The sequence below is a fragment of the Tyto alba genome, unplaced genomic scaffold (assembly GCF_018691265.1).
Source record: "Tyto alba isolate M040663 unplaced genomic scaffold, T.alba_DEE_v4.0 Super-Scaffold_41, whole genome shotgun sequence".
Lineage (NCBI taxonomy): Eukaryota > Metazoa > Chordata > Aves > Strigiformes > Tytonidae > Tyto > Tyto alba.
This window is the reverse complement of record NW_024881317.1, coordinates 11,965,031-11,992,958: the sequence shown is the minus strand read 5'-3', so window position 1 is coordinate 11,992,958 and position 27,928 is coordinate 11,965,031. Positions and strand designations below refer to the sequence as shown.

The 27,928-nt window shown below is 33.5% G+C and overlaps 1 protein-coding gene across 2 annotated transcripts; it reads left to right on the top strand.

The window, feature by feature from the left end:
- FGF7 (fibroblast growth factor 7) lies at positions 1-27,928 on the top strand. 2 transcript variants are annotated; one of them, XM_032982923.2, is made up of 4 exons: positions 1-194; positions 1,103-1,297; positions 26,420-26,523; positions 26,916-27,928. In XM_032982923.2, exons 1-4 carry the CDS (start codon positions 155-157, stop codon positions 27,108-27,110), a joined length of 534 nt encoding a protein of 177 aa, XP_032838814.1. In that variant the 5' UTR covers positions 1-154; the 3' UTR covers positions 27,111-27,928. The 2 variants fall into 2 exon arrangements, with proteins under 2 accessions (XP_032838814.1, XP_009969607.1); XM_009971305.3 differs by having other exon boundaries at positions 713-1,297.

Genomic DNA, 27,928 nt, shown 5'->3' with positions numbered 1-27,928 from the left:
CACACACATGCACGCGCACGCATAAGCACATACACACCACCTCTCCAGCGTGTTGATTTATGGAAACAATTATAATTCTGGTGGAGTCTTTCTGAGCTGAGAAAGTTTGTAGCTACAGTAGAGTGTCTCATGTTGCAAAAAACAGACAACAGAAATGGAGTACTTGGGTATCCAGCTCTTATCAACAGGAACAAGTAAGTTATCTGTCCTTTAGAAGAACATTTAACAGTTTGTAATAGTTAATAACTTTTATCTTCATTTATATATGCTAGATGCTAAAAAAACAGTAAAAAAGCTATTTCTATTAATAAACTGAAAAGGGTGGGAATAAAAATACAGGGCTAGGACTATGAGGTCTGTTTTGAAATTTGAACTAGAGAAAAGTTATCTGATAGATTGTGCTAATAGTGAATATATAAGTATGAAGTAATCAGCAGAATTTTACCATGCATAAGAAAGTAGTTCAACTGAATCAATAGGGGATTTATGGAAGGACTTAAAGCTGAAAACAGAACTATGTTTACAATCAGTTTAAATGTCTGTTTATGTAAAAAGTTGTGTGAGAGATATCTATTGTATATACATTTGCATATTTTTTAAAAATCAGCTTAGTATATCCTACATTCATGTATAGTGCTTTGCCGTAGCATAATGTATCCCTGCATGTTTAACAAATGAGCATAAAGACTTATACATGCACCTTTTCTCACAGATCTTTTACTTCCAGTGCAAGCAGCAAATTCAAGTAGTACAGAAGGTCACGACAACAAAGGTTTTTATAACTTGTGTCTTTAAAGGATATTCTGACTGAAGAGATATTTAAGAAGCTCTTCTATTTCGTCATTAACTATTAAGGAATAACGATCAGAATTCTAGAAGAGGGAACAATCCCACTTAAATGAATCTGTAACTCGTAAAGACAGAAGGCAGGTCGGTGACCTAAGAGCAACAGTCTACTTGAGATTTAATTTTCATTATGTTGTTCATGAACACCCAGAACACTGCACTATAATGCACAAATGGATACTGACATGGATCCTGCCAATTTTGCTCTACAGATCATACTTTTACATTATCTTTCTAATGGGCACTATATCTTTAGCTTGCAATGACATGACTCCAGAGCAAATGGCTACAAATGTGAACTGTTCCAGCCCTGAGCGACATACCAGAAGCTATGATTATATGGAAGGGGGGGATGTAAGAGTGAGAAGACTTTTCTGTCGAACTCAGTGGTATATGAGGATTGATAAGCGAGGCAAAGTAAAAGGGACAAGAGAAGCAAACAACAACTACAGTAAGTAATGTTTTTGCTTTTCCTATTTCTAAGTTTGTAGAAATTTACACATCATTGTTTCCTATTCCCTGATTTATCGCAACTTCAGAAGAATTTTGTATAGCGTACTGACCATTGTATAAGACAAGTTTTCCAATTAATCCTGCAGCAGGACATTTGTTATTGATTTTGAAATGCGTCATTTTAAATACTACATTGTAGATCTGCTAATGTATTAGTTACAGCTGGTAACTATTAGCAAACAGAGAGCCTATTTTAACAAGTGAATTAAGGTTGTAAGTATGAAAATGTATGACCACAAGCTCTGCTCATAAAATACTTATGAAACATTAAACCACATTTATACAGCCCACAAACTACCTAAAAGTTTGGTGTGTTTGAGTTAACAATTGAAACATATGCAATACTAGAAAGTTCAATGGAAAGAATTATGTAAACTCTTGCAAAATCTTTTAGATAGTTTGCCAAGCCAGGAACAAAATCTATTCTAGTTTCTGCAGTTCATTATTACAATGATCATGATGCTGAAAAAATATTCTGTCCCCTTTCTTCCAAAAACATGACTCATCTAGAGAGAATGGACATATAATATTTTGCAAAGCTGTACCAAATACAGTTTTTGAACTGGAAAAAAATTGTACTAATCTGTGTTTTTCACACAAACGCATCTATCTATCTTCCATTTACACTTGAAGGCATCAGTTTTACAGTCACTATTTTTGCCACTCTAGCTTTCATGTTATCAAAAATATACTGTTTATTTAGAGAAACATGACATCTACTTGAAAAGACAGTAATTTTTTAAGATACAACAGGAAAATACATAGCATTATATTGCATATACCAGAAGAAAATTATAAGGAAAAGGGGCCAGAGACATGCTGGTCTACTGTTTATAGTCAACTGAAAGAATACATGTATTTCCAATAATGCAATTAAATACAGTTTTAATGTAGGCTGCACGTATTATTGTGCTTTTATAACAGCAGCAGAAAAATAAATCTGTAAATCAAGCTTCAAGAACTCTCATTGTGATTCAGCTTTCAACTGAAGCTGACTTCTTATATTCTATAAGAACAGCACTTTTGCATGCTAAGCACCCGGCTAGTGAGCTTTATAATTTATTTCTTTACTTCAAGACTGCATTAAGTGCTTGGCAAGTTGCGTGGCTACAACTTCACCAATGTTACTGTTTCTTTTAAAATTTGTTTCCATATGTCTCCTTCCTACACTATTACGTAGTGAATAACAATATTCCTCTGAAAGACAACACATGGCCAGCAGCCAAAAAAAATTATTTGGTCCATATTCAAGACGACTCCCATTGAGTTTCAGGAGAACATTACTACAATAGAGATCCATAAGGCTATTCTTGAAATGAAATGTTGCTCTCAAAAATCACTGGAAAACAAAACAAAACAAAACAACTGTTACTGACTATTGAAATACTTTCTTCTAAGTTTTTGATAAGTGAATATCCACAGTACCTAATTTTTTCTGTTATTATTTACAAACACTATAAAGAGATTATGGCAGCACATAGCACTGAATAATTATATAACTTTGCCTTTTTTTTAGTTCCATGATACTTATGTAAAAACTTTGCTAGTAATTTAGCATTATTCCAAATTCAAGTAAGGGTTCACAATTCCCTGCAGGATCCCATGCTGCTGAAGCACACTAATGACACCCTGAATAGTTCTGTAGTGAAACCATTAGAGAATATCAGATCATCTTGTGCTAAAGGCAATCCATTTTCTTGCAGTTTTCTGAACACTTTATGAATATTTAGTGATGGTAACTAACTATTACAAATTACAGAAAGTCCACCTTGAGTTGTTAAACCCTTACACTTGCATTGCAGTGAAAAAAAAATTGATTTTTTTTTTTCAGGTAAATGCAACGAGTATCAGGAGAAAAAACAATCAATACTTGAATGGTTTATCTGGTAACTGATGTGCGCTATGATGAACCATGTCCACTATATTTAACTGAAGCATGTTGGAAGTCCCCCACCACGTTAAGTTTAGAGTCTCTTGCTGTAGTTAATCTACTGTATACTAGAAATAATATTGAAATGCTATTGTTGGACAAGTAGAATAGGGAAATATATACAAAGAGGACTCGAAAAATGGGAACACTGATAACTTGGATTTTCTGAAAAACTAAAAAAAAATTACCATTGTGAAAAACTTTTTTTGTGATAGCCTTTTTTTGAAGATGTATTTATAGTGTTCTACTAAAATACCCACAAAGAAAATAATATGAGGGGAAAAAAACAAAACAAACAAAACCCCCCAAATACCTGGACTTAATACACTTTCCCTAAGCAAAATTTTTAACATTAGAAGACTAAACAGGCTATTTTTATCCAGGGTCTCTGAAAAGCATAACTTTAAAATCATAGCCATTACAAAGATGTATTACTCTGGGTGTTCAAATATTCTTGTTCCATGATTACCAGTTCTGAAAGTCAGTAAAAGGTAAATCAGACCTGTTTTTCAGGATGGAATCCCAGAACAGTTGCAGTTATATCAATCAATGGGTACAAATGAGAAGTATCACCTTATTTTATCCTAATTTTCTACTTGCATAATAAATAAAAAGAATCCTTTTTCTTCTTGAATCACTAATGTGCTACTAAAATGAAAACAAGAGAAAATTAATATTTTTAACTATCATAACTTATCTTTGTAAGGGAAGTTGCATTGACAGTTTTGCAGACAGAGTCAACTACTTGTTTTCAGCCCATGAATTGTGAAGCATGAATAATGTGAAGAGCAATCTTCACATTGAGAAATGTCTGTAGAATAACAACTTCATCATAACTCTAGGAAGTGCCAAAATTCACAGAGCTTCTCTTATCAGTTGTGATTATAAATGTAAGAATGTCAGGATGGTGAGGAATTAGGGTCTTTGTATTTCAAATTTCTCTAGTAAATTACAGAATAAAATTTATATACATATCCTATGAAAGTAACAGCATAAACCAATGAAAATGTTAAAATTTACTAAGATTTTAATTCGAAAGCCACTGTAATAAATGTATGCAGATTGAAATTCCATGACAAAATTAAATACTGAAACCAAATCCTCACTTACCAATTGTAATTAATCTGTATTTATCATTCACTTGTTTCAAAACTCATTAGAAGTTAACTGCTCAGTCCAAGAAATCTGTGTGCACTGTTTCAGTGAAAGCAAATTGTTGAATCCTGTTTACAACAGTGATGACCTTATTAGGTACCCAAAGAATATTATTCTGTGCACATTTCTGAAAGCAGCAGAGCCTTCTGGTGGACAAAAAGGTGGTAAGAGTAAACTAAGCAAGTAAGAGGACAGTGATCTCCACTAAGCAGAGGAAATCACTTTGTACCTGACAGCTTCGCTTTCACTCTGAAAACTAAAAGGCAGAGTGAGAACTGAGAGTCACATACTGAACAACTAAAGCAAGAATTAGGAAACAGTCAAGAGATGAGGTCACCCAGAAAAATCTGTCATTATTCATAAAAATTTTTCTCTTTGACAATCACTTATCATACCTTGTCCAAGACTAAACTACATGCTTTTTATTAAAAAATGAAATTTGTGTATTATTTGTGTAAAATAATCTAAGTGGACACACAAAACAGACTTTTTTAATTCATAAGTGTAAAAAGTGAGAGTGACTGAACAAATCTTGGAGATAATATGGCAATTTGTTAACTCTTTATCTCTGATCGAAAATAAATCCCTCCTTATCGCTGCTTACTCCTCTTTTCATTTCAGATTGTGTCTATGAATTTTACAGATTTTATTTTATTCAGGAAAAAAATGCAGCAAAAATCAGAGTTTATTTTGACTCTATCCAAGAGGATTTACAACTATGACTAGATGATGCTTTAGGACTTTCCACGGTCTGTTGCCTTTGGAATCCCATTTTAAAAACTTCAAAGGGTCTCTTAGTTACTAGAAAAACCTTCCTGGAACCTGAATCCTAAGATGTCCGATCCTATCATATTCCATGTGTGCTCTAAACCCAGAGAGTGCCTATTTCCTCCTCTTTTCAGTGGATAAAGCCAACCAAAAACCCGAAAATACAGTCTAGCAAGATCTTGGCACAGAATAACTGAAATTTTGATTAAAATTTTTATCTTGGAGAACTACATCTATTTTGATCAAAATCCAACAAGTCATAGTTTTCAACAATATTAAATGAACTCTAATTCAGTTGTGTTCAAACCTAAACCATAACTGATGACAAAATACACTTTACATGCATCTTAGTGGTTAAATACTCAAGTTTGCTTAGAAATAAAAATTACTTCCAATAGTATTTTATATAGGCTTCTTAGGGTAAAACAAATGTTGGACTATGTATGCTATGCTGCTATATAAATTTTATTTCTGTTGCTTAAACACATACTACATGGTATCTGAAAATCAGAAATTTCAAGGCAGGTATTGATGTGACAGATTCAGTTAAGGTTTATGTGTGTTCCAACCAAACAGAAAGTCTGTCTTTGAAACTGCATTCTTGATTTTTCAAGAGGTTGTTGGTTCAGCCAATACATTGGTGTCAGGAGAAGACAAACCTTCACTAATGTGAAAGTGCTTTTGCTTCACATTAGTACTCTGCTAATCTTTTAAATTATAACAGCAAGAGATTTAATTAAAATGGCAATATATGTGTATCATCTCAAAACTTAGCCTACAGTGCCAAGGATCACTTTCTCTCCTACAGAGATTAATCAGATCTAAATGTAACAAATTTCCCTGCTCCCTCCCTAGCTCTCTGTCTAGCACTAGTGGTAGATATCACCCCTCAAGTTTCAACCAGCAGAAAAGATTCTGTGCCTATACTTTAGCTTATACCTTACCACAAATCCCAGCTTTTCACCATCAGCTGCTAATGAAGATGGGCTTTAGCAAAGATGCAGATAACAGAAGCAGGAGAGTTATGCCTGTCTTACGGCTTCTATTGATTTTTTCGATGAGTACCCTTTGGGGAAAGTGAGAAGAACGGAGGGAGTAAAGTCTTGAACCATTGCAGCAAGATTCTTCAGATCTTATGTATGAATGTCCAGATGAGTGCTCAACTGACAGGGGTGCCACAAAACACAGTTAAAACTGTTCATCGATTCTGAATTTACCTCCCGAATCTTCATCACCTGGTCTATTTACCAGCTGAAAAATATGTGTAAAGTCAGAACAGTAGCAGTTTACACTCACTTTCTTCTCACTGAACACAAAATGATTGCATAAGCTCTGCAAGGGGAGAAGCAAACCTCTGGGCTCAGGCACAGGCAGTAGCTTCGCAAGCCAACATGCACCAACAGGGCTATGTCTGCCTGGGTGTGCTTCAAAACCGGGGTATGAGCAGTAAAAAACATCTAACCAGTATCTATACACATTGTGCTTAAACCTATTAATTTGACCTTGACACATCTTTGTAACTCAGCTGTGACTTGGCAGTTTTTCTGAAACTCTCAATATTGAGATTTATCAGAAATGAGAAATGTTACATTTTTATGGAACCTTCAACCAAATTTAGTTAGAAGCTAACTGCAGAAGCAGTTACAGGATATCTTTCAAAAGATAAATTGCAGCCCCTTCTCCCCCACAGCTCTTTTCCCCCATTGTTTACCATTTCTGAATGTACAAAAAATTCAGTATTGTATCACTAAGGATGTTATTGCTCCATCCTGAAGAAAATGTGCTGAAGTGGCCCTGACCTGAGACTCAAGAGACTTGAGGCTAATCCAAACTTTTAAGCAATTTACTTACAGACTTTGGGAAAAATAGTCAAACTTTGTGCCTCGATGAAAAAGAATTATTCACTTCTATGTAAAGAACTTCAAAAATTATTAGTTCAAAAAACTCTCAAGCTTACAAAAGAACTGTGTGTTAATGTTCTAGATATTAAATACTTTTATTATAGAATATTAATTGACTAAGAGTATTAACTGAAATACCTGAAGTCAGTAGCTAAACAGAAAAACACAGAGCTCAGAAGAATCTTAAGGAAGCAATTTTCCATACAGGCCAATAGAATTTGGTAGAAAATTTAATTTCTTATACAGTCAGTCTTGCAAAACAAAACCAAAATCCAGATATCTGCCTACACAGCTACCAGCTTTCTGTATTGTTTGAGTATCTGAAAGTGATTTGTTTTAGATTTTTAGGATCCTGGAGAACAGAGCAAAGATGGTTTTTTCTCCTCCATCTTCCTTAACGCTCAGAAAGACCAAGGCATCCTAAAGCATATAATTACACTGGTCCACACTACAAGATATATCAACTAGTAGTATATTTTGGAATACTTTCCTCAACAAAACAGTACGTTTAGGCAAATGAAGGCTGTTACTCTTCTTGGGTGGCACACTGCTTTCATTGCATAATTGACTGTCTATGACTATATTTGGCAACTGTATTTCAATTGTCTTTTTTGACCTTTGACTTTATTTTTAATTTTTAATTCTGGATATGAGCTGACAGAAAGGTCAAGTTCGCCTTCTGGTGTATGTAATTTAGAAACATTATTAAGAAAAAGTTAACAGTGAAAATTCCTATGGCAATAACATAATAGAGGTTAACAATCATAGCACTGAATTGTCACACTTTAAAACTTTCATAACACATGACATCATTTATATAAATGGAAAAAATTCTTTGTAACAATTGGTGCTGAAAAGTTGGAAGTGGATACTCACAGATGTGGCACACAACTTCATGAAAACACACCAAAAAAGCAATAAAAATACCAATTCAATCAATATGCTCTCTCGACTATTATTTAGCTTTTGAAATAAAGAACAAAACAAAGATTAAATTGTAATGGAATTTTTTTTTACAGTATTCACACACTGCTTATGACATGAATATAGTACCTGAACAGTTTATCAACAGAAGATCACAATACTCTAAACAGGCTGAATCAAGACAATCAGACAGGTAAATCTCAGTTAACGTCAGTAAAGTTATGTCAATTTACTCCAAATGAGCATTTGCTCTTTTTAAAGGTATAGTGGGACTCTGAAAATTCAAAACCAGGATGAACTGATTAAGAAGTCTAGATATTCTGTTAAAACCACTGAAATTTTCCTTCAATATGCAATCTCTCAAAATTAAGCACAGTCAGAACGTTAATAGATCAATGCAAAACAATAAATGAAAACTCAGAAAACATGACCATTTTATAGCATTTATAACCGCAAAATCTTCAATAGGGAGTAACAAACACCACTCATCTCCATCACTTCAATCAAAAAACTTTTTGAATACCCGCATTACCTCTGGGTTTTTTTGAAGGAGTTTCCTAGTGTTAGTACTTCAACCTTTAATAGCATACATGCCTTACCTTCCTTCCCTTTTTGGTAAGCTGACTTGTTTTTTTTAAAACGTGTTAATAGACACTGGGAGGTGCTACAGACTATAAAAAGAAGCTGCTCAGACTTGTCCTTGGCCATTTTGATACCTCAGAATTTTGATATTTGTCTAAATAGAAGGTAATGTATTTCAAAACAGAAAAAAAACATGTGCTAACAAGAAGCATGTTTTCATTAATAATCTCTAGAAATTTTATAAGTTTTTATATTTGACATTTAAATTCCAAGAGGGATTTGATATTTCAATCAGATGTAATTATTTACAGAAAAAAAAAAAAAAGTAAATAATGAACTTTATGATTGTTAGAGACAGAAATCATTACATTACCTAGAGCTGAAGAGATAAAGGGGGGAAAAATAATCACAATCAACATCAACTTTTGAAAAGGTTGCAGGTGAATCTGTGTCGAAGTCCCAGAGCTGCTCAGGTGAACTGGCACCACAGTTCTGTGGGCTGTTTATACTCACAGCTGTAATCAATGTAGTGGCAAATGTGATGATTTAGATGCTTGTCAGGTGTGGAAATGCTCATTACATGATCTTTCTGAATTCTTGCATAACACATGCACAACATTGCATTATGATGATAGAGTTGCCATTTGGTGGGTCTACATGAACTCTAAGGGTGGCAACGTTCAGGATCTCCAGCTTGCAACTAAGCAGATGGATTTGGGAGAAAACATGGATCTAGCTAAATCAAGGGAAGAAGGCAGCACAGAGTAGGGAATGAACTGATTGCATGCAGTGCTTGCATAGCTTCTGCAGCAAAGACCTTGTGAAAACAAGAGTTGTACTCCCTGACAGAAACTCTGAAGTAAAATAGAAAGGACGACTGAATCCTAGAGGGTGCAACCAGTATTAGTACAACTGAAAAGTGCAACTTTCACTGGCAAAAGCAACTTCAATTCCACCATGCTTATTTATTTCCTTTGGAATAGCCGATGCAGCTTAAGGATTTCACATTATATGCAAGATAAGACAAAGAAATCCAGGCAGTTACTGAGTGCTTATTGGTGAAATTTCACAAGGATTTAAGGAACTAGCTATGTAAATCCAGCACATAATAGCTCAAATAACAAGACTTGCTTGTTAAGGCCACCTTGCAACAAGAGACAGATTTATACTGTGAGAAAGGCAGGTACAAGATCTTCTTCAGCAATGGTCATTTATGTTTGCTTACCTGGGAAAACTGAAGCTGAGAAGCCTTGAAGTCATCACATCATCACTTTCCAATGCTACAGAAAAAAATTGGAATACTACTTTTACATAAGGACAGTAACAAATTCATCCCAATTGAATTCCCCACCAAGCACTGTTGCATGTATTAGCTTAACACCATCTAAACAATACCATGCTATAACATAGTACAAAACTAAATTTCTGCCAACATATGAACTGCAAGCATGACAAATACTTAAATAGTACTCTGCCTACAAATGTTGTTACTAATAAAAAAATAAATTAGACACAACTTCAAGAGACTATTTTCAAACTAAGTGGTGACAAAAAGTCATCATTCCAATTAAGAGAAGCTCCGTTCTTCTAATAAACCTTTTACATTTTTTATTGAACATAGAGGTCCTGGTCAGTATTTCCAACAAAGACTGAAAACCAAAACCAAAGAAAAAGGTACATCATTTCCAGGGCAAACAAGTTCTTGTTTAGAGCCATCTAAAGCACTGTATACAAGTCAGAAACAAGAAAGAAACTTTCTTATAACTTAAATCCAACTTATGATTACAAAAAGACCATTTACCCACTCAGAAAACAAATACTACCACCTACCTAATCAGGGAAGACACAACATAAGAAACGTGTAGAAAACCACAGTGGGAAGCACACGGAGAGCCTGTAAAGAACCCTCCTTTCTCGTTGCTGGCCAGCTACAAGGGCCTGGCTGGGCCCTCCTTCCTCCTGCTTACTAATGTAATCAACTACACAGGTGTTTTGAGCCTCTTGCTCTCTTTTACATCCTGCCACTCCTCCAGTGCTGGTACTATGTTTCAGAGTGCTAAGCATTCTGTCTGAGCATCTGTTCCAGTGGTTCTGATTGAGGATGTAAAAGACACACAGTCTAGCATGTTTTTCTACCTTACTAACAGTGTAACAGCCATATATTTGGGTGAATTGGTATCGGAGTTTGTAGCTAATATTTATTAGTTCAAAGGAAAGCAAATGTTACATTTATTTTGAGAGTAGCTTTAGGAGAGTCTGCTCAAATTATAAAGTAAATGGCAAGAGTCCAATCCTAGGCCATTTATACTTGTCCCTTCAAATGCCTCTTAAGTTGAGCAATGAAAATAATACACCTATTAATATAAACATTCTTTTAAATTATTATACACTAATTTCAACCAGGACATTCAAATTAGAAAACTGGTGCTCAGGCTACTTTATTATAAATACTACACTAATATTAAGATGCCTTCATTTCTGACTGCATCTTTGTGTGACTTGGGAAATTCAATCTATATTAGTGAACATAACTGTCCTGCAACAAAATTAAAGGAAAAGAAAAAGATTACTACATCTTTCTAGGAAACTATTACCACATATTTCAAGGAAATCATGCTCTGTTAATTTTTTTTAGCTAAATACTCCAGTGTTTTTAATTTGGATTCATCTATTTTAATCTTATCCAACCAGATTATTTAAGAGAATGTGAAGAGAATGTGATATATTATTTAAACAGAAAATGATCTAGTGATAGAAGATATATTTATCACAATTATTGTGAGAAATTATTGGAGAAATTATTCACAACTGTTTAACATTTGGACTGTAATAAATACTTAGCTTTGCCAAGATAACACTAAATATAATCCCACTTTTTCTTCTTATATAACAAAATATTTCATAAACATGAATAGGTATTCTGTACATTGTCCTTTTCAGATAGGCTCTGTAGACATTCTAGAGACAATTTTCTAAAATTTCTGACAAGCACTCAAGGGACATTTCAAGTTACATTTCAAAAAGTAATACTTAAGCCTAAAGTCCATAGCATATATATGGGACTTACATTTCTAAATCACTTTGGATGATATTTTCAAAAATGTGGAAATAGCCACTGTTATGAAACTGTGTGAGACAAAATAAATAACAGAACCATATTTCCTGTCTCTCTCCTAATCACTTGCAAGTGATTATCTTGTATCCATAAGATACACAAATTTTTTTCCCTGCTATGGCTAAATTAAAACATATTACTGCCATTACAAAACTTTCTTTTCCTTTTCTCCTTCTTTGCATTAACTGTTCACTTTTTTCTGTCTCTGATATCATTTTGCTTGGGGTAATCTTATCCATACATGACAGAATTTAACAAATATTAGTTTTATAAAAATTGGACATGAAAGTAATCATGTTTCTTTCCCCAAACAATTAACGACATAAATTCCAAAACTAGAATGTAGTATGAACAGCCCATTGAGGTGGTGCAGGAAAATGCAGGATATTTCTACCTGTATACAGCACTGCAAATATTGGAGATTTTGGATCACAACTTATTATATTGTCTTCTCGTTCATAGTTCAACAATGTAGTTATGGATACTTTCAGTTGAACTCAGCAAATTAAAATTGCTAGTTATAGCTCACGTTTCATGAGTTTACCCTTTTCTGGCTCCAGACCCATCAGAGCGAGATGGGTTTTTTTTCTTTGTTTTCCTCTTATGAGCTATCTGGTAGTTGCATCCCAAACTAGCCTCTGTTAGTGGATCCCTAAAGAATTATATATACATCATCTACTGTAATCACATGTGCTGCAATTTACCTCACAGCTGGCATTGTACAAAAAAGTCTGATTTGAATTCTGTCAGATTATGTCATATTTATTTCATTAATAGATTTCTACATGAAAAAAATATTTCCTTCTCTGTGCGCATGGTATTTGATTGAAATACATTCTCAACCACAGAGAGATGTAATCAACATAAGAAAGTAATCATCGAGAAGTACAGCATTATCTCTCTTTTCAATATACAGTCAAAATATGGCTGTTCTATTCATATTGACTTTCTGATGAACTATAGAGAACTATCGTTGTCTAAATAGTTGTTGTTGAAAGTAAAAAATATTGCACAGCTGTGCAGGAGTTAAGTTACTGACTAGTGGAAAAGCTATCTAACCCTGTGATTCATTAGGAAAAGTTTGCTCAAGAGTTGAAAGACCCATATTAGGAAAGAAATAAATATATGTCATTTGTAAAAGCCTGGCTCTGCTGAAATCAGTAAGAGTTTTGTTACGGATGCCTATCGGAGGCTTGAGGAGTTAATTTAAAAAGATGCCAAATAATAACTATTGCTTCTGCAAATCCATGTGCTTTTACTTTAAGATATAGTTTCATAACATGGGTAATACAGACTAGGCATAAAGAAAAATGAAATTCCTGTTCCACCATTAATCTCTTCCTGACTTTAAAATCAGAGTGACTTATCTGTACTGTATCAGCATCTCTCTAGGAGTAATGTTGCTATCTCTATTTATTCTACTCAAGGTATGGGCTTAAGAGCACAATACACCAGAACATATCAAAGTAGGATATTCAACTTGAAAAATAGTTAGCTATTACTTTTAAAATATATGTACAAATCTATCTTTCTGCATAAAAGATATAAGTGGGAGTTTATTGTATGGTTTTTTGAGCTGTATTAAAACTATAGATCCACATTTCTATACTGAGTAGAAAGTTATTGCATTATTTGTACTGAATAGATATTTAATAGTAGTAATACAATCTATTTTTGTAAAATTTTTATTGCCATATAACATTTGCATTCCCATATGAATCAAGAATACATTGATAGTCATGGAGGAATTAAGGTGGCACAAGATGACCAAGTTAAAAACAGCAGAAGCACTTTGTTTCATTCTGTATTGTAAAAAACAATCATCTTCTCAGTCAACTTTGGTACTTTTTCTCCACCTCCTTGTTGCAATACAGCTGAAATATTTTACACAAAGAACTAAAAGGTTCCATCACCAATTTAAGTGCTTGGAATAGTCATAACTGTTTCAGTCAGAGCAAAAAGCATAGTAAATTATTTACCAAGAACAGGAGTTTTTTATGTATGTTAGAACATTCCACTATGTGTACAGCCAAGCTCTGTGATGTTATAACTTCATGGTCTTCAAGTCAGTTCTAAAATTTCCTGCTGAGTTCAATGTTACACAGTAACTTTTCTTTTATGTTACAAACACTAAGAAAGAACAGTAACATAAGGAGTAGAAATGATCATAAATGCAAAGCAGAATCAAAAAAGACCTGCAAACTGAGTCTGCAAATCACAAAATTATACAAGATTAATGCAAATCCTCTACAAAATAAAAATGTAAGAGCTGCAAACCCTTTATTTGCACATACATCTTCTGCTACCTAGCCCATAGTCTAATATTAAACACCCACTAACTTTTATCTGAGTTTTCTAGTTCTATGAACCTATGGAAGAAATCTCTACCATGTTACTCTGCTTCCTTACAGGGAACATTTTACTTGAACAAGGTCCTTGTGTAAGCCCATTAGCTGAAATGCATGTTTTCAAACATCTACAAATCATAGACCAGCTGTTTTCCAGATTTTAAAGGGAACCATATATTCTGCTACAGATTGCTTATGTATTACTTCTATGGAGCTCATCAAAACTTCATGACACCAATACGTATAAAAGCAAAATAAGAATTATGTGAATCGTTGCAGAGAAATCAAAAAGTGAAGCATTCCCAAAGGCCTCTATCTGAAGCTGTTATCAAATGCTTGAGGGGTATGAAATCTTCCATTTGTCTCAAGATCAAGAGAAAAGTACATTTTTATGCTTATGTCAGTGCACTGCGCTGTAGTCTATCAAACAGGTTGTTTGATTATTGTCAGAGATGTAAATCTGGAATTCTGCCAATATAATAGTACAGCTGCCAGGATAGATCTGAATTTAAGATATTAAATCCTTTAACAGACTGGTCCCAGATAACTTTATTATAAACAGTCACCATATAGTGATATAGTAGTACCTGTGCGCTCTGAGAGCCAAGAAAACAAACCACTGCAGTTTACAGGCACAGGAGAGCTCACATCCTTCCTTATGCAGTTCAGGACCACAGGAAACTTTCCTTAGTTGGTAAAGAAAGTAAACTAGTTTCTATCACATTTTAAATTCTTTCCTCTGGTTAACTGAGACACATCTTTTATGACATACTGATTTTACTAATATATTAATTTAACTGGTTTAGGGCAATTTCTGTCAAAATGTTTACAGAATATATTTAAGAGACTTGCTCTTCTAAGTCACTAAGGGCTAGGTTTTTAGCAATGTTTCAGCAAATAAAGGGGGTGTTAAGCAACATTAGAAAATATTCCTTTTAAACTGGCCCGTAGCTGGAGTTATTGGTGACAATGCAAAGGAATAGTGGATAACAACCCAATGCAGCTTTCTAACTTCATAGTTTCCCTTTTATATGTCCCCTTTATATATCTTTAGCTGATATAAGCAATGATAATTTAATTGAAATGAACATAACTGCACTGATTTACACCTGGGGATATAAAAATGAGAACAAAAGCAATGGAAAACTGGGTTGTGTACAAACCAATAACACATAATAAAAATGTGTTAAAGGTAATGAAAAAGTTAAAAAAACTTTTCATATGATTTGGCTAATCCTATGCTCTGTTAACTGTTCAACACTGTTATCTTTATTCCATGACTTTTTACCTCTTAGCTATGACTGATAACTTCCCCTCAGAAGATAACATCATACTATTCTATCACAACACACTGGAATGTGTGCAGCCCTTAGTTCTAGAGCCCTTTCTACTTTTAGGGTACAAGTAACTTTCACTAAAAAGCTAGAACACTATTTCTATGTAACAAGATAACAAGATAAAAAAGATCAATGACTAATTGACACACATTTTCATCCATACACCGAGCAAGACAGGAGAAACATCAGGTGCAAAAATACTAATTTATTTATCAGAATTTGATTAAATTATTGTTTCTTATTTTGAGGGGTCTTTAATTTTCTCCTTCTATTAATTTATTTTTCAGTGTTTGGTCTAATATAGATTTTGAAAGTTCAACTAAATCTAAATTATTCGTCAGCAGCTAACCTGAACAATTTGAGAGACCATATCATATAAATACATGTCCAGTAGTGTTTTGAAGGCAGAAAGAGTGAGCCAGATGGTTTCTGTCAATTCCCACTCTGTGGTGCAGCAAGGGGTTAGTACGATTTTCTTAGCAACTTCTTGCATTTTGCACCTTGAAAGGAATTACGTACTGCCTGATTGTGTTTTTATAGATGCTGTAGTTGATATATGTAGATGTCTGACTTCAGCTGTTCCTGCACCAAGTAGCAGATCTGATTTGGAAATCCACCTAAAACTTATTCAGTTGGGTAGTGCTTGCCCCACATTTTACATAACTACTTAGAGTGGGAAAAGATGTCTATCTCTTGCAATAGGGATTGCAGTGTTTATTAATAAAATGCTCTCTTAACTCTGTAAAACAAAATTTTACTGTCCAAAATTTCAAACAATTTAAAACTATTTCCTCCTCTGCCAGGGCCCCCCAAATATAGATTTGAACTCTGGAATAGTGCAGCCACCTTCTTTCTTATACATCCACTTTCTGAATTTTACTTCAAATAATTCAGTTAGTAGCTACATCTGGGAACATTTTCACTATTAAAAACACATTTTACTTTATATTTAAACTGATAATACAGTTTTCAGCACCAAGAATGTCATTACGATCATTCTGTGAGCATTTAGTAATAGCTTTTAGTAATGTTTGTCAACAAAGTATAATTCTAAATTATCCTGAAAGAACGGGAAGGCAGTTCTTAGATTCAGTTTGTCCCCAGAAAACAGCTCTGCTATCCCTTCTGGCAAGCCTGTTTCTGGGACCAGAAAAGCTGCCACAGGAATGGCTGGAGACAGTACAACATGCAGAACAAAACTGCTAGACCTTGAGGGTGAGGGAATACTTCATATAAAAAAAGAACAGGTTCTGTCTTAGATGTATTTTTGCCCCCTTCAACTGAGTAAGTCCAGCATACAGTGCCATGATACATTTATGTCATCTTCGCAACTGTCTGCAGGCAGCTTATACAGGTGATAAGCCATAACAGCATGTGAAATGCACCTGGAATTGAAGCTCTTCAGAACACAGTTCAGGTAATGAATCATTCAATTTCTTATACACAGAAAAGGTATGTGAATACGCAGTCTTGTTTTCCTTAGAAAAACAGAAGAAAAAGTCTTCCACAGAAATGACATGACTAATCTTATGTCAACTATGATCACTAAATCTACCCAGGAAAGGGGGAAGGAAATTTAATCAGCAAGGATGCTGGGGCAAGACACCAAAACACCAGCTCTTTACTAGATGAAAATACAAAAAAAGCATAGTAACAAATACCAAAGAACAGATCTTTTAAGTAAAGTAACAGCATTTCTGAACAGTCATTTTAGTTCCCTGTTGTATCATCTCACTTCTGTTTGGTTCTCATCTCCCATTTTTTATACTACCTCCACAGTTATCAAGTCAGCAGTTTCTTACAGAAACCTTTACATGGCTCAAATTCCATAACTAACTTATCTGTCAACTGTTGAATGCCACCAGGAAAATGGTTTATAATAACGTTGTTCTATCTAGCAACACATGTATTAATAAGTTTGTAGGACTGGCAAACAGTGGAGAAATTTATGGATAATGTAATGTCAAGTAAGGAATCTTTAAAATGATCAATAAATTAAAATCCACCAAAGTACAAAAATACTTCGATGAACTTATGTTTAGCAATTAGTTGATTTTTTGTTAATACACCATGCCTACTGGTTTTGTGCCTAATGAATTGCAAAATGTAATTAAACATCAGCTACTTATGCTTAATCAAACGTGCACATGAACTAAATCTTATCAGCAAATTCTGGTAGTTGAGGATGCTTGAACTATAATATGCTGCATCAAGACCTCAAGGAATCTCTCTCTCCCTATCATTATTCATGTTTCCTCAGACAGCTACAATTTTTCCTGATTGGAAATTACACATGGGACAAAACCAGGAGTTTTGAGTGCTTTGAATATTTGTCCATGATATCCAGATGTCTGGCACCTCACTGAAGCAGTAGCTTCAACTGTTCTACTGAAAATCCTTGACAGATCCATTGTTTATGTACAGATCATTTTTACAGTCATATTCATATCTGGAGTGCTTCAGATAGTCTACACATGCACAGCAAACGCACGCATGGATACAGCATAAAGCCACTAAATAAAAGCTTTTTTTTAGCCTTTCATATTGGACTATTATTTTATATGTGTTTATGCCATAAATCCAAATTCTGAGTATCACAAGGAGAAGCAAGTATATGACAGTTAAAGAAAGTGATAGTGAACGTATGTACCAGCTTGCTTTCTGTTACCATAATTAATTGTTTACTAAAGTCATATCCATAGACAGCAAATTCCTGGTGTGGAGACAATCTCATCTCTGCTTTGAAAACCATTACAACGTACACTTGTAGATCTATTTCTACTTACAAAGCTTACAAACGTAAGTTCTATGAGGTGCCACCTGGGAAACTCTTTCACTCTCTTGCTAAGGAAAGTACAAAATACAAATGCAAATTCTACTTTCTATCAATTGTCATATAATAATGGGAAGGGTAAAAAAAAAATCATATTACAATATCTCTTAAACTAATACGTTTAATTGCAGTAAATTTTTTACCATTAGATTTTATATTTGAAAGAAAGAGCACACAAAGTGCTCTACCTAAAAAAGAACTCTAAGATGCATCCATTTAAAAACATTATTAAGAACCAAAATAACTTAAGCACTAATTCACAATATACAGACTATTTCTTAAACAGAGATAGAAAGGGGTAATGTTTCCTTAAACCAATGACTTCTAAAACTATCCAATGAAAGTAGTTGTTTACTTTCAGAAAACAAATACTGATAGAGTCCTGTGGAAAAAACATTTCAAGTGTAATAAACAAGCTAATGGATGTATTTACTGTGCTAGCTCACCAAATGCACACATGCACTAACACCACCACAAAAGTTTTCCAAAATTCTGTATGATTGACTATTGTGATTTGTATTTTCTTGCTTTAAGAAGCACAAAAAATAACTTACTAAATCCCAGAACAAAAGAACAAATTATGTTAAATACCATTAAACACTGTCTTGTAAGCAATGATGAGAGCCTTTTTCTTGGCCTTGAATCATCCATAAAGGTCACTTAAAATCATAAATATGTGGTCCAAATTTAATTAATTAGAAACACAAGTTAGTGAAATCTAGAGGTTTCTTTTTTACTTATTCTCCATCCAAGTCTCTTCTTCCCCCTCTTTCCCTATTTGAGTTTCCACATACTTTATCTTACAGACAATTTTGCCAAGGAATGGGTGTTTCACAAACATGTTCCTCACAAGTGCCTGACTGTCAGTGCCAGCCTCCCTACCCCTAAAAATCAGCAACAGACTGTTTTTTTCAGTTTCAGTGCACAGACAGGCCACAAGAAATAAAGGGCTGTAAATATCACACAAAATTTGAAATATTTGAAATATTTTAAAAATCAGCATTAAATATGTTATCTCTTAGCTATTTTAAAAAAAATAGTTATTTTAAAATAACAACTAGTTTCAGGACATTTGCTTTTGCTTTTCTTTTCTTAAAAAACATACTTTTCCTTTTCTTCTTCTTCCCTTCTTTCCAGCATTTAGAAGACTACAGAAATCTTGTCAGTAGTTTCCATCTTACCCTTAACATTTTCTCATATGTATCTGACAGAACAGAAAAATACTAGGATGAAATTGCTGTCAGCCTTGCTGAAAAATGTAAAGGATACCAGAACTTCTCTTTGAATTAATGTCTACAGAAACTCTGACACTAACAAATTGAGGACCAGTGACCAGAAACATTAAATGATAGATATTGAGGGGATATCAGCAACATATGAAACGTTTGGAAAAAGAGCCAGCTGACGAAGGACTGAATATCATGTGTACTTTAATATCTCTTCCAAAATCTTTCTGCACAATCTTATCACCAACACACTACAGCAATTCCCTAGCGTATCTAGCTCGGTGGCTCTGCTCTCTCTTCTCTTTCAAAGACCCACTGGACAGGCTGTTACCACCTGCTGGACTGTCTGTAATGTGCTGCACTTAAGGGTTTCGTTATGGCTCTCAAAAGCAAGAATTGTAATTGCTCCTTCAGCCTCTTGGCTGCAAAATCATTAAAGACAACATGCCCTGGTTTTGCTAAACCAAAAGGCGCTCACTACCTTGTTATAGATAGGATATTGTTATCTGAGGATATTATGGGCAAACACAAAGAAACTCTGTCTATTAATCCATGGCTGCATACAGTTAAAAATTAGTTTAATATAAACTGTAAACAGATTGTGTAGCAATAAAAGCAAAGATTTGTTAAAACAAATAAAATGTCACAGTATTATTGTGTTGTAAAAGCAAAAAAAGTTTAACAAATAAAAAGGATATTAAAATGTTAATGTGAAAATATTAATTAAATCAGAAAAAGATACTTAATTTCAGGTGATTGAAAACAATTCTCAAATACCACTTTCCAGGAAAGAATTATCTCACATGACAATGCTCAATTTTGTATGAATGATGTAGCTAAATGACAATTCTTCTACATAAATTTCCAGCCCAAGGTACTGTCCTGTCTTCCAGGCCACAGTCATGGAGTAAGTCCAGACATAAAAGTGTCTACTTGTGAAGTATTTAGCAACTGTCATTCTAGACCAGAATGCCAGGAAACTCACCTCATTTATTATGTGAACTACCTCAAAAAAACAATATATATTTCACTGACTAAAACTGTTGTGTCAACTTTAAGAGTTGTGTTCTCCATTTTTTTTCTACTGGATTTTGTATCAACTGTCTGTTATTTAATTTGCACCAAGTGCGTAAAAAGACTGCTGCCAGCATCCAAAGTCATCTTCTAAAGATAAACTACAGCCCATCTCAGCTGAGTGTCTTTTATGTACACCGGACAGAATTTCAGCTCTGTAGTAACTTCATTCACTACAGGAATTTTAAGCTACATTTGATACACCAACCATGCAACCATATAAAATTGTTTGGAATTTCATGCTGATTTTCTAGAAATCACAGTTGTTTTCAATTTTATATGCCCATTTTCAGGTGTTTTGTTTTTTTTTTTTTTCTCTTTCTGGCTTTAATCTGATTTCTTTCATAGTTACTTTGTGGTATATTCAAGTCTTCTCTTAAACCTCTTCTGAACTTTTACATGGATGCTTTAGATAAAGTAACTGAAAAACATAGTTTACATTATTTTTAAACTGAGGATATTTAAGACCTTGCTGAAGCTTTGCCTTCTGAACTTATTGTCAGCATCTTATCAATTTAATTATGTCTTTAAAGTAATTCTGGTTATTAGAGTATTAAAAGAGTATTTAAATGAAAGAATCTACATATAAGAATTTTCTCTTTCCCATTCCAGCTTGGTGACTTCTTTTTCATGAATAGAGACTGAAAGTATTAGAACTCTTTACTTCAAAAGGAAGCATGTAAGAATGAACTTGCTAATGTAAGACAAGGAATGGTATACTATTAGACTGAGAAGAGGCTTTCCTTAGTTGAATTTCTGAGTGTAGATTTTAGTTCCTTATAATTCCTCTGAAGTATCTGGTGCTACATAAACTAACACTTAGAAACTGGCACAAACAAATCTCACATGTGTGCCTGTCCAGCATTTTTCTCTATTTCTGTGTGGGTTTTGTTCTGAAAAGATTTTAGCTGACTATATGTTTCCTGACACACTGAAGAAACTACATTAGGGATAAAATCCTGGCTCTACTGAGTCAGCTGAAATCTTACTATTCACTTCCATGAGGACAGAATTTTTTCATTTATGTATAAAATGGCCTAGAAATATAACACAACACAGTAGGTTTACTTCTATTACAATTTTTCTACGGATACAGATATTTCCCTCCTTCCAATGAATCAGCAAACAAGAATTAGCATGAACACTGAAGCTCAGCAACACTTAGGTTCACAGTAGAGGGGCAATGAAACTATTTTAATTCAGTTCAACTCTTAAAGGCAATCAAAAATGGTATACTAGAAAAGACACACTCTAGCTTTGGTGAGGTTTGCTTAATTCAGGTTATCATCCTTGAAAAGCTAATCTTTAGAGTATATTATTGTTTTGTTGGTGATATTAATACCATCAATTACTCAGAAGCAAAGCTATTCCTGCATTTTTAGAAAAATTAGATTATTGGGTTATTTTCCAATACACCAAATGTTGTTCCTGGCTAGTATACATTGCAGTGATGTAGAATTTCAAAACAAAAGCGAAGAGAAAAAAGAAGAGGTTATTTTTAAAAAAAAAAAAAAAAAACAAAAACAAACTAACTAAAAAGATCACATTCACAGACTTGGCTGGATGTTACAGTAACAACTGTATAAGAAACCATATACACTAAGAGCATAAAGATAACCATATCATCTCAGATCCAAATTTAATTTAGCCCAACATCCTGTTGGCAAGAGTTGCCAGTATCAGATGATTACAGAAAGTATAGAAGAAACAGGAAATATCTGCAGTTGGCCAAAATTCTGGTTGAGTAGTTTTATTACCTCTTGACACCTACTGATGGATTAGTTTCTATCTGCAACAACACATCCTTGCATCTATTTACCAGTACGTAATTTCTCTTACAGTGATTGAGTACAAGGACACATACAAAATGCAGACCGATATGACTATAATGTCATACAATGTAATATAATGTGATACCTTGACTTAATAGAGATACTGAAAGGAAATGAAACAGAGGGAACAATACAACTTTATTTTATGGTTTTATTATTTTATTCTTTGGTATATCCTTTAGGAATTACGTGCGTTGGTGTTATAATTATGATATATAAAAGATCATTTTTATATTTAAACGTTATAAAATTATAATTGGAAGAGACAGTGACTTCCATCATCCATGTCTCTAATTTCAAAGTCTGTGTTGTTTGTAAATCAAGCTGAGTATTAAAATAATAGAAAAGTAGATGTTTTCACAGTGAGATTATGGTTTATAAGCATTAAAGATTCCATTAACTATTTAATCAAAGAACTTGTGCTTTGAGAATTATGCAGTGCATAACAGGTGTGCAGGAAAAAGTTGGTCACCTTATAAATCTTGTATGTTCAGAAGCACATTGAAAAACAGTTAAAGTACTGAAATCTCTGTACTAAATCAAGTATTACTCAAAAATAATTTTTCCTTGTGTATGAGACCTCTGATATTGGATACTAAATTTAAGCATGTTATACACTGTAATGCTGACACTGATAAACTGATAAGTTTTCAGCGTATGACTTTTCAACCTTAATAGTCTATTTCCACAGTTTCTGTACATAAAGGAAGAAATGTTAAATTCATGTATGTACATGACATTTTGTACTTAACAAAGCAAGTTCCATACAAAAGACTACATACTTAACGATAGTAAATCAAATTCTCAGCTAAAATCAGCTATCATAGTTTGAACCACACAGTGAAGTCTTACTTTTCCCAGTTTGCTAGAAATCGTGTTTCCATTTCCTATTTAATTTATTTAAAGAAAAAATATGCAATGAATTGCAGCCAAAATATGTTTCTGAAATGAACAGAAGAATTACTGAAGCACAGACTCCAGAAGAAGGAAAGGAAGCTTACAGTATGCTGTCTTATTGTTTAAGGAATGTGTCTTATGTCTTAAAATGGAGAAACTCAGTGATGAATCACTTGCACATCAAATGCAAAAATGCATGTGAGCTGCTGCCTCAGAGACCTAAATCACAAACATGCTTTGCTGAAAAGGGAAAAATTCATGCTTTGCTTCTCCTTCAGGGATACAGTAAGACATATCAGAACAGATGAAACATGATCTAGAACTGAGAACAGAAAAATAAGCACATGCAGTTTATGATAGGCCATTTAATTCTGAGATAGACATGTTCTGAGCAAAGAATCAAGAATATACAAGCCCTATTTTCACTGAAGTCTCTGTGGTCTTTTTTCTTTCTCTTTAACATTGCTAAAATTACAACAGTTTTAATATGACATAGTTACTGGAGAGTTCATGTGGTGTTCCCTCACTAAACTTTATAGAGAGTTGTACAGACACAGTATCATTAAAAAAGTGCCATTCAAATACCTAAAACATTATTTGGATTTCATTTCACCTGAGTCAGAGTGTCAAATATTATTTATGAGAGAGCTAGCCCCAATTCTGGGGGTACATAACAATTTAAAATTGTAAGAAGTACATAATATAGCACCTAGCACTGAATATTCATAACAATTGATGAATCTCAAATTATCTGTCTTGAATTAAAATGCATTGCTTTTTATGCATAATGGAATTTTAACAAATAAGATGAAAATCCATGTAAAGATCTGAATATATTAAATCTATCACATGTAGTGCTCTTGTAAATTATAAGTAGACTGTAACTTTGATAGATAACATTTCATTTTGCCATTCAAATTTGCTATACAGGAGACTTATAAAATATTTTTACATCCCCAATTTCTATCCTAAATCAAATTCCATATGGATAGTGTAAAGTTTCCACATGAAAGACATTTATGTGTTAACGGAGAATAAAGTGGAAAAACAACTACCCAAAACCAAAATAAAATAATTTCTACAAATTAGTATGAATGTCACCATCTACTTCAGAAAAAAAAAAAAAAAAGCTAAAAAATAACATAAAAAATTCTATTAATAGTATTGCCTTGGACAACAGCTTCTGGCATTTCCTTTTTAAAAGCAGTACTATTTCTTACTACTGTAACTTAAGCCAACATCAGCTTACTGAAGGAAATCTCAATTCATAGTAGCATGATTTAAATAGTAATTTTGAATCTTCCACTTTTAAAATTCTGTGTAAATAGAAAGCTCAAACATAGATTTTTTTAAAAAACCCTCTTCTTAAGTTAATGGCCAGCACAGGCAGAAGAACAAATGGATATAAGCTGTTGCTGAAAAAATGCAGATTGCAAATTACTACAGAGTCTCTAGCCATTAAAATAAATCAAACTCTGGAACAGCCTTCGGCGGAAACACTGGGGGCAAAGAAATAACAACTCCAATTTAGTATTGGCAAAGTTTATAGAAAGAGAATTATCTGATGCAATTCCCAGGCTAGCAGAGCACTGGACTTGATGACCCAGAGATCCCTTCCACTGCTATGTTCTTTGTTTGGCTAGATGCAGATGTTCATCTGTTTTTCAGCTTCACTGTGGTTTTTCTAAAGTGAAATTTAAATGAAAGTTAATATCGTTTTTGTAAATTTCAGTTAGAAATTACCCTTTGTAAGAATTGTTGCTAGGCCTGCAGCAGAGTGGAACTTGTCAAAGAATTATAAAAGCTTTACTGGAAGTTGGTTTAGTGTTACAGAGAAGTACAGAAGTAAAAGTGTTCTGAGATGAATGCCCATCAGAGCACACACCATGAGAAGAGGTAACTGATCTACTGGTAGGGAAAATAGGAAGAAAAAAGTAAGCTATACAGGTTAGGACTGATATATCAGTAGTATCAAGGAAGAAAGCAAAACAGAACCCTAAAGAAAGCAAAGGACATCAGGATAAAAGAAAAGTATATGGAAGGAGAAAGATAATAGATATTTAATGCCTTCCAAAACTAATTAATGAAAAAATATTATCATGTGTGGTGCCTGTGAAGAGTCTATACAAACTTGAAAGAGGAAAAAAAGATGTTTTGTTCAAGAGGAAGGTCATCTTTCAGGTGACATCTAACACAAGCCTCTCTCTCTGCCTCCTCACTTGTCTCCCCCATGCTTAGCCATTGGAATTTGCCCAGAGTTGGCGGGCCTTGAAAGACCCAATTTGGAGAATGAGTCACAGTACAGACGCTACTTAACACAGTTCTGTAGGTGACTCAGTATGGAAGAAAACTGCTCAACCTCAGAGGTACAACTCTAAACTACTACTTAAAAGCACAATAATAATATTTAAGCTTGAAAACAACCCAGTGTTCCTTAATAACTTGTACCATCTTCCTGCTTTTGCTCAGTTGTGGATTTTTTAGTTAACATAAGAATATTTTTCATGTTGCAGGTAACTTAAACGTATCATAGTAACTATAGAAAGCTATTGCAAATACAAATCAGCGAGATGAAAATAAAGTATTTTATAGAAGACAACTCTAAATGCTTTCTGGTTTTGAATAAATACGTTCTCAGCACAGCTTTTAATGATTTTCAAATACACACATGTTTACAGCTCTGATCAGTCATAAAAGCATACAAAGGTCAAGCAAATACTTTATCTTATTTAAGACGCTGTGGTCTGTTTTCTATCACTTGCAAGTTCTAAGGTTTGCACTCTTTCAAGGAGACGATACTGCTACACAAGTCTTCAAAATAAAGGCTTTACACAAATTCTGTGAACTTTGATGGCTATGTATATAATTCATCTAAATTAAATCCTGAGCCTGATAAATTCTAAAATACACTTATTCTCTGAAAATAGAAAAATTACTTATACTAACCACAACTTCAGTATTTACTTTAAAATTATCACCATATAATTTTTTAAGTGGTTGTGTGTGGACATGATCACATACAGACAATTTTTAATGTTTTCTATGAATGATTGCTGCAGATTTTCAGTTCAACTAAGCCTTCTAAGTTGACTGGAGAACAAACAACTATTTTACAGCCCTTACTGTGTGCCTTTGCAGGTATTCTAGAAATCCGAACAGTGGCAGTTGGAATAGTGGCAATCAAAGGAGTGGAAAGTGAATACTTTCTGGCAATGAACAAATCAGGAAGACTTTATGGAAAGGTATGGATGCAAACTTCTCTTCTGTGTAAAAGCATCATGTGCAATCTTCAAAATACATATTTTTAGATGTAGTGTATATATCATTTGTACAAAATAGATTCCTAACAAATTAAAATGTACCCTGTACTTATCCCATACATTGCATACTAGACTTTTATGTCCATTTAATAAATTCAGTGGTTAGAGCTTATATACTTTTTAAAAACGTGGAATAATAAGGGGGAAGAAAAAGCTAAAATGTTCAATACTCATATTTCAGAAGTTAAATTTATTTATTGAAATATTAATATGTGGGGTTTATAATGCATATTCTTCTCTCACTTTCCCAAATCTAAGTATTTAAAAAAATACCTGTACTTGTTTTACTCTATTTTATTATTTACTCTCAACAGAAAGTATGCAATGAGGACTGCAACTTCATAGAACTGATTGAAGAAAACCATTATAATACATATGCTTCTGCAAAATGGACACACAAAGGAAAGGAGATGTTCGTTACATTAAACCACAAAGGGGTCCCCATGAAAGGTAAAAAAACAAAGAAAGAACACAGAGCATCCCACTTCCTTCCCCTGGCAATATCCTAATCACAAATGATCTATAAAGAACTAGTTCCAGCAGGAAGATTATTTTTAAGACGACTATTTGACAAGATATCAAGAGAAGCTGGAATACTACTGAGAAACTGAACAAGCTGGACTTGCGCATTTATGTTTATTTTTAAGAGACTACATGAAAAAGATTTGAAAATATACACAAAACCAGATTTACTAACTAAAAGTTGTAAAAAATTCTAAGGAGTTGTACAATCATTATCTTAGTCATTGTAACTGGGTAGTTTCTTAAATTAATTTACCCTGAAGAATAAGTCATTACTTGATTATCTGATAATATTTTATTTAAAAAAAAAGAAACTATCTGCTTTTTAAATATGGCTGCTATAATAATAATAAGCAGATGATAATGTTGTGTAAAATATGTCAGACTTTAAGGCTGCTGGAATGAGGTGTCAGATTATCAAGTCAATAGTAAATGTGGAGGCTGAGCAGTATTTTAAATACTTCCCCCAAGAAACTGATATCCTATACATAAACTATATGATCAGAAAAAAAAAATATATAATCTTGTAAATGTTTATTGTTGTATTCAGATAAAAGAGTTAGTTTGGAAAAATTAAGTTTACTCTACTACAAAATGAAACAAATACCTAATGCTGCTCTAAAAGATGTTTCAAATAGTGTATGTAAAATAAGAATAGGAATAAATAATGTACTTCATCTCACTTTTCACAAATTAACATTTTATATAACGATGAAGCAAAAATTCAGACATATTAAGGTTTTTTATGTAACATATCCTAACTTTTGTATAATTCCTGTTAGGGCATACAGCTTTCAATATTGTT

Excerpts from the sequence above, each read along its gene's own strand:
- FGF7 (XM_009971305.3), top strand. The coding sequence starts at position 1,012 with ATGCACAAATGGATACTGACATGGATCCTGCCAATTTTGCTCTACAGA. Across the intron at positions 1,298-26,419 it reads AGAAGCAAACAACAACTACA|GTATTCTAGAAATCCGAACA; the intron begins GTAAGTAATGTT and ends GTGCCTTTGCAG. Across the intron at positions 26,524-26,915 it reads CAGGAAGACTTTATGGAAAG|AAAGTATGCAATGAGGACTG; the intron begins GTATGGATGCAA and ends TACTCTCAACAG.